The sequence below is a fragment of the Gavialis gangeticus genome, unplaced genomic scaffold (assembly GCF_001723915.1).
Source record: "Gavialis gangeticus isolate Ggan-Ray unplaced genomic scaffold, GavGan_comp1, whole genome shotgun sequence".
Classification (NCBI taxonomy): domain Eukaryota; kingdom Metazoa; phylum Chordata; order Crocodylia; family Gavialidae; genus Gavialis; species Gavialis gangeticus.
This window is the reverse complement of record NW_017729024.1, coordinates 110,010,573-110,018,922: the sequence shown is the minus strand read 5'-3', so window position 1 is coordinate 110,018,922 and position 8,350 is coordinate 110,010,573. Positions and strand designations below refer to the sequence as shown.

General features: G+C 40.6%; 1 protein-coding gene across 6 annotated transcripts in view; it reads left to right on the top strand.

The window, feature by feature from the left end:
* The window catches only part of CCDC171 (coiled-coil domain containing 171), a 406,988-nt gene that overhangs the window by 181,049 nt on the left and 217,589 nt on the right, over positions 1 to 8,350 (top strand). For all 6 annotated transcript variants that reach the window (XM_019517555.1, XM_019517553.1, XM_019517556.1 and 3 more), the window contains 2 exons: positions 5,301 to 5,805; positions 6,905 to 7,021. In XM_019517555.1, the coding sequence (XP_019373100.1) occupies positions 5,301 to 5,805; positions 6,905 to 7,021 (622 nt within the window). The remainder of the gene's footprint in view (positions 1 to 5,300; positions 5,806 to 6,904; positions 7,022 to 8,350) is intronic.

Sequence of the window (8,350 nt, the reverse complement as noted above, 5' to 3'; positions counted from 1 at the left end):
AAAAAAGCCTTCGATCTGGTATCTCATGATCACCTTTTGGCAAAACTGGCTAACTGCAGCCTCGACCTCACCATGATCCTCTGGCTGGGGAATTGGCTCTGTGGCAGGACCCAGGGGGTGGTGGTTGATGGATGTCAATCGTCATGGTGCCCTGTGACTAGCGGGGTCCCTCAAGGCTCTGTCCTAGGGCCCATACTCTTTAACTTCTTCATCAATGATGTGGATATTGGTGTCAGAAGCGGATTTGCCACGTTTGCCGACGACACCAAACTCTGGGGTAAAGCATCCACACCTGAGGACAGGAGTGTGATCCAGGCAGATCTTGACAGGCTCATGAAATGGGCAGAGGAGAACCTGATGGTGTTTAACACTGAAAGATGCAAGGTTCTCCACCTTGGGAGGAAAAATCTGCAACATGCTTATAGGCTCAGCAGTGCTACGCTGGTCAGGGAAGGGAAAGGGACTTGGGGGTCATGATTGACTACAAGATGAACATGAGCCTTCAGTGTGATTCTGTGGCTAGTAAAGCAAACAAAACGCTGGCTTGCATCCATAGATGCTTCTCAAGAAAATCCTGGGACGTCATTCTCCCGTTGTACTCAGCCTTGGTGAGGCCGCAGCTGGAGTACTGCATCCAGTTTTGGGCTCCTCAATTCAAAAAGGATGCGGAGAAGTTTGAGAGAGTGCACAGGATAGCCATGTGCATGATCACAGGTCAGGAAAACAGACCTTATGATGGGAGGCCGAGAGCCATGGGACTCTTCAGCCTAGAAAAGCGCAGGCTCAGGAGTGATCCCGTGGCCACGTATAAGTTTATCAGGGGTGCTCATCAGGATCTGGGGGAACGTCTGTTCACCAGAGCACCCCAAGGGATAACCAGATGGAATGGTCACAAACTCTGCTGCAACCGATTCAGGCTGGACATAAGCAAAAACTTCTTTACTGTCCGAGCTTCCAGGGTTTGGAATAGACTGCCGCTGGAGGCGGTTCAAGCACCGCTTTGAATGCCTTCTAGACACATTTGGATGTTTATCTTGCTGGGATCCCATGATCCCTGCTGACTTCCTGCCCTTGGGGCAGGGGGCTAGACTTGATGATCCTCTGGGGTCCCTTCCAGCCCAAATGTATATGAAATTTATGAAATGTCTGCTTGTGGTCTAAATTTGCTTGCTTAGGTGCTAGCCTTTCACCTGTAAGTCCAAATTAACTTAGAGACTTGATGTTTCTGTGCCTTCCAGCTACCATTTCAAGCTTTCTTGTACAAGAATAGCATACTGTAAGTAAAATGATGTCCAAAAGTCTTTGTGCCTTGAGGCAGACAAAGTTCTTTGGGTGAATATGATATCTTTTATTAGACATACTTAAATAGTTGGAAAAAAAATTTTTAGCAAGCTTTCAGGTTCAGAAACCCTTCGTCAGGCTGAGGAAGTTTCAGGAGTTGGTGTGTGCTCTTCCTGGATGGAATGAAAAGTAAAGAAGCCGGAGGCTGGGCTGGTATGCATACAAGACAGGCAATCAGTGAAGATACAGATTGAGATTGTAGATGTAGATTGTGCCTTAACACACTTTAAAATATGAATAGTATAAATGCTGTAAATGGCAGGACACTAAAACGGGTGGCCAGAGTTACTCACTCTGAGAGCCACATCTGATCTTCCACCGAAGCTGGGGGATGGGAGGGGGTGCTGAGTAACTCAGTGCAGCTACAAAGAGTGTGTGTTGGGGGGAGCTGCTGAGCAATCCAGAGCAGCTGCAGAGTGTGTATGTGGGGGGTGCATTTCTCCACTGAAGCCCCACCTACTTCCCCTGAGGTGGCAGCCCAGTTTCCCCCGGCGACCCGCAAGAACCATGCCGGCCAGCTGCATGTAGCTCGCAAGCCGTAGTTTGGCCACCACTGCAGTAAACAGTCACTGGGTAAAATACGTAAACAGTTGATGGAGCAAGAACCAAAATCCAGGACACCTCTTTCCCAGCCATGTGCCCAAGATGGAGTCATATTCCTTCTTCTCTTTCTCTGACCCAGTCTTTCTTGCATTCTCTTCTTCAGAGTGGCACAGCTTTAGCAATATCACATAGAGCAGGTGGTTCCCAACCTTTTTATGCTGAGGACTGGCAAACCAAAGACCAGAAGTGACCACAGACTAGCAGGTTGTGGACCAGCAGTGATTGGCATGCTGCAGGCAGGCAGCCGACACTTTTTTATACTCAGTATAAGAAAGGGGTGGCTGCTGGTCCGCAGTATGCTGGTCACTTCCGGTTTGCAGTTGGCCAGTCTGCGGTCACTTCTGGTCTTGCAGCCAGCCCTCCTGGGGACCAGCAGCCAACCCTACACAGCCCGGCATTGGGCCATGGCCCAGGGGTTGGGAACCCCTGACATACAGGGTGGAAAGTGCCAAATGTAGAATAACCCAAAGCCCTGTGTTTAGGACAGTCTTCTGGGAGGTGAGAGATGTGGGTTTGAACACCTAGGTCTCTCATGTTGAGGGCAAGTGCTCCAACCACTGGCAGTATGTAAAGGGAGAACCCCACTTTCTCCATCTCTGTTCATACTATAAACCAAAGGGATGACACGTGCTCTTTTTTTTAAAGAATGACTTAAGGGACTAATTCCAAAGCAGATTCCAGTCTGACATAGGAGCCTCCATGAAGTCCAAAGTGGTCATCAACGAGCACTGTGTGAGAGGAGGGGATTTCTAAGACTTACCCTTTCTTCTTTTCAGCATTTCCTGTTGACTCCCTGCTTAATGTGTTGATTGTTCTGAATTCCACTCAGAGACAGGGTTTCTACCCCTCTATACATGTATAAGCAACTTAAGCACTTAACTTCAGGGTAGTAGATTCTGTTTTGGGAGCCAAGTAGCTAAATTAAGTGTTGCACTACTTGACTTCAAAACACCTAAGCTCTTGTTTTAGATCTAGCCTGATGCAGTTTGTTCAAGAAATGCAGGCAGTTTGTGATTGAACAGGGAATTGACTTCTGGTCTCCATAGATTCAGACTAATGTTGGAACAGACCATTGTTCCTCACAAGAAGGCAAAATTAAGTTGCATGGGCTATGTTCATTTTGGCATTTTCTTGATTTATGGTTACTTGCCCTGCAATGTTAATAATGCTTTTCAAACGGAACAGGTTTTTGTATTGTAATTTTGGATTTAAATTTTTAAAAATCCCTATAACTAGTTTGCATCTTGGTCACTCGAACAAATTGTAACCCTCAACACTTGTCCTGCACTGAGAATCTTGTAATTTAATAAAATGAATCAGAAATCAAGAGGAGAATGAAATGAACCAATGCTCTTTCATTTGTATTGTATTGGTAACCACAAGTTCTGTCATTTATATTGTAAACCTAATTTTTATGAGGTACCAAGTGTCCATATTTCTTGATAGATCTAATCCATACTCAGTACAAGCACAGGGTTTGTCTCTGTGATTCCTCATTGATTTTAGGACTTTCCACAATTTCAAGGTTTTCTTGCCTTTTCCACATAGCCATTTCATCTTTCCCACAGAGGTTGCCTGTATAGTGACAAGAATCATAATTTTGCTGCAATTTATGAAGTATCTGTCCACCTTTCTGTGCGTGTATGTGTAACATATTGATGTGAATGTAGACCTGTTGCTTGGTTTTTCTTAAAGTCATAGAGTTGGAAAGGACATCAGAGGTTATCTAATCCAGGGGTGGCCAACCTGCAGCATGCACGCCTTAAGTCGTACATGGCAACTCAGTGAGGAGAGAGGCAGCACAGTGGCAGATACAGCAGAATGCAGAGCAGTAGATTAGGCAGGAAGTTGGAAGTAGAGCTACAGATTGGACAACAGGGGAAGAGAACTGGAGTGGCACTTAGGGAGGGTCTGGGTCTAATTTGTAGCATGCCTGCCAAAAACCTTGGTCCCACTGATCTAATCCAACCCTCTGTACAAATGGAGGCTTTGCTGTTTCTAAACTATCTCAAACAAATGCATATACAATGCCTCTTTGAAAAAAAAACAGCTGCTTTTTTATTTATAATAACTCTTTAAATTACTTTAAAATCTAACAACTCCTAAATTGATTATATAAGCCCTATATAAGGGCTTATATAGTTACACAAGGCCTAAATGTTGATAAAACTGGGAAATAATTTACTTGTACTGAATATTTTATTTTACACCTTCATCAATTTATAGAAAATATACTTTATTTTTCTCATCCTGGGTCAAAAATAGAAAGAGTATGATGGTTGCTCAGGCTTTTTTCTCTCAAACTCTTTGAATCTTCATTCCACCTCCCATTCTTAGTTAGTTAGCTCAAGGAATGGGATGTTTGATTTAATCATCTACATGCCAGCCTCACTATGCTAAGTAATCTTGATTAGCATTCAGGAACCTATGATCAATTTAGATGATCAGAGGCTGGAAGAATAGTGTTTTTTGTTTTTTGGTACATGGTTCTGGAATTTGGTGTGCACCCTTGAGTATCAGAAATGGAGTTTCTAAGAGCACAGTATAAGCCTTACCTGTTCATTTACTGGCTGAAAGGACAAGCTTGAGAACTTTTTATTAACTTTGACTTTATTATATGTTTTTAACAATTTACTTAATAAAATTCATAATTCTCTGCAATTGTATTTAGTTATAACAAAAGCAGATATTTTAAATTGAAAAATAAAAAAGCCACCAACGTCTGGTCAAAATAAAAACAATAGTTTTTACTAGTGTTTGTTTGAGAACACACTTCTGTTTGAGGCATAATTAAGCCATGAATATATAAGTAGGGAGTTGATTACAAAGTAATTAAGAAATCACCTTTACTTCCCCTTCCCAGCAGCTGCCAATCTGTTTAGTTTTATTTCCCAAAGTTTTTCCTTTTTTATTTTTCACACCTCTTTCTTCTAAATAAATTAGTCTTCTGCTTTTGGGATAGTTATTTCTTGAAAAAGTAACTTACAGGTTGAGTGTGGTATTGTACTCTGTCTTCAGCTTGTGAGATCTGAAAATTAGAGTCCATGTTCTCTATAGCAGTGTAGAAGGCCAGTGCTGTACCACAAATGTGATAATATATTTTTGGATTTATAGTATAGCTGTGCATCAAGGAGAAAAAAATAATGTAAAAGAATTCCATTATAATAACTAGATCTGATAATTTCTATTGTGATTTTTTTTTTTTAATACATATTTTTAATTCACTATCCTGTTGGAGCTGAATGGAAAAGGATGGTATGAAGAAAGTTATCCTGTAAGGCTTAACTATAAATATCTACTCAACTCATTTTTTATTTAAGAAATACTTTAGTTAACAATTCCTTTTGACTTTTTAGAAATATCAAGAAATGGCAGAAAAAAACGAGGAAAAAATTTCTGTGATTGAAAGCGTACGGGAGAAGTTGGTCCTTGAACATTCCCACTTGAAAAGTTCGTTAACCCAGGCTCAAAAGGACTGCTCATCTCTGCTTGCAGCCTGTGCACTAATGGCTGGTGCCTTCTATCCTCTATACAGCCGAACTTGTGCCTTGTCTACACAAAGAGACTTTCTGCAGGATCAGGTCCACACCTATGAAGCACTCAACCAGGAAATTAGGACTCTTGTTCATGCTTTGTCTGGCATAGAGGAAAAGAAGCAAGATGAACTGAAGATAAAGAAAAAACACTTCAAAGGCATGATATGTGTATTCCGGAAAGGCGTTATTGCAGTTCTGGCAGCAAACAGGCTTCAAATTTTGGGCCAGTCATGTAGTTCTCTTTTCTCCTGGGTAGATGGTTTCAGAGAAGGTGTAGGAGTCCTTGTTTGCATAGGACAGTCCAAGGACAAGTATGATTTGCCAAGTAAGATATTTGGTTCTGTCAAATGACACTGTTATTGCTTAGTAATAATAATAATAATGGTACTAATAGTAACAGTAGTAGTAGTAATAATTATTTTAAAAATACAGTTGGTGATCGTACGCCTAACAACTTTAAAAAATGTAGGCAAACATTGGTTTAGAGGCTCCCTAAAATCCAAGTACTAGGATCAGTTCGAAAACTGAAAGAGGAGTGATGGATAGATCTGTAACTATAGATAGAAAGATGGATAGATGGATGATTTTTTTAGAACAGTGTTTTACAAACGTATTATAGTGATGGGAATTTACAAACTCATGCAGATCTAGAGAAAAGCTTCTACTTAAAAAAATAGATAAATCAGACATTCATCTTTTGCAGTCAAATGTTGAAAGATGCATTTGACAGTAAAATGACCAAAATAATCCTTGAATCAAAATATAGTTCTGTGCGGAGATATTTTCAATTTAAATTTAGAGGGGCTTTTTCTCTTTTTGTAGGGCAAAAGGAAGTAAAACAACACATTATATCCTTTCAAATCTCTTCTAAATAAGAGAAAAGTCATAAATAAGGAAATAAAAGCCAAAATGTTGACACACTGCATGGCACCATCATAATTTAAATCAGCAGTTATCAACCAGGGTGTCACAAGACTCTTTTAAGGGTGATGCAACAGTGACAGCGAGGTGAAACTGCTCTGTGCACCTGTTTCTAAGAGGCACCTGTGCCTACAAACCTAATGCAGGCAGGAGTACCTGCTTCTGTCATAGCCACCTCCCAGTTAGGTTCCACAGGTGCCTCCTAGAATCAGAGGCATGCAAAGCAGTTTCACCTAGTGGAGGCAGCACAGTAGCCTGACAATCAAGTAGGTGAACTGAGACATTACGACAGTAGTTCTCAACCAGGGTGCTACCCCAGTCAAAAAATTATAGTGGGATACCTTGCATATAAAATGGTTGAGAACCACTGATCTAAAATTTCCTTAAGGAAAGATCAGCTTTGAGTATGAATTTTGTAGACATTTTATTTTGATTAGTTTCTGAACAGCTAAAGATATAGTGTGATACATATATTAATGTATTACTATATTTTTGATTCACAGAACCTCAAAAGGAACAGTTGCGTTGTCTTGAAGCTCTCAGCTGGTTTGCGAGTTCTGACCTCCTTGCTGCAATAATAACTTCTGTTGCTGAATTACAGGAAGTTGTTGGCAAAACAGGTAATATTAAAAAATATATTTTTATAATAGACTGTAAATGGCTGACAGCATGATATTTTTTATTAAACAAACTAAATAATTGGGAAAATTGTTCTTTACAAGCTTTAGGGTAGAATCTGGTGTCTGGGTGGCTCTTTCAAAAGTGTGATTTATCTCTCTGGACAAGTGTCCTTGTTGAGTGAAAGCCTGTTTGAGATTTGTGACATGAGGATCACGGGTGTTCTCAGTACAAATTCAGTGGTATCAGAGCGCTTGGCTATATATTACAGCTTTCTTGGTGTGTTTAGGGTGATTGCTGGTTTTGTATAGATATGCGTGCCTGCCATCTGGTAGCCCCAGGTAACCTCTCTACAGTTTACAAGCTACATTTTATCACTGGTCAACAGTCCCCATTTCTGTATTTTTTTTTTCCCTTCTCCACATACCTGTTACACCCATTAACTCCCATCACCTCTGATCTTCCCTGTCACACTTGCATTTTCACAGACCTGCATTTTGCACATTGGCTTTAGCTTCTGTTCCACTCAAGAGAGTACATGAACACCAGCAGACTCTCCCTATGCCTGAAGAAGGGTATTTCTGCCCGAAAGCATGTAAAGTAGTTTTTTCAACTGTTTAGTTGGTCTAATAAAATATATTACATTTACCCAAATAACCTTGTCTGCCTATTATATCTTTAGACCAACATGGCTATAACCCCTGAAAAATGGATGATATCTTCTAATGGCTTGAATTCCTTGAGGAAGAAAGCTATATGGTTTTGGCAGTCTAATTTTCTGTAAATTTCTTGCTGGCATGCCAGTGGATGGCTTTGCATATACCCTTTCACTCATGTGTGCCCAACATATAGTACTGAGTAATAGCTATGCAACTCTGATCAGTAGTTATTGATGCTTAATGCCAAAATAGCAGCTGTATAAGTTGGCATCTCAAAATGACAGTTGTGAATATAATAGGATCAATTTCCATAGATAATGCATGCTCATTTACCATCAGTTTCGAATTAGTGTAAAACTGGTTTCTGTGTATTTTATTGGAATTTCTTTTGTTTGTATTGATTTAAAGAGAATCATCAATATACATATTGGATTCCCTAAATACCAAAATATGTAACCAGAAAGGTACATTAAAGCTTAATCCTTTAGTGAACTGTTTCTCCATGAGGCTTGTCTCGGGCTTTATTTCAGGTCATAACTCTTGTCGTGACTTGTCAGTAATCAAACCTCAGGGGCGTTAGCCCTATTATAAGTATCGTATTTACCTGAATCTAAGATAACCTTGAATTTAAGATGCACCCTTCCCCCCTTTCCCTCCCCCCCCCCCCCCCCC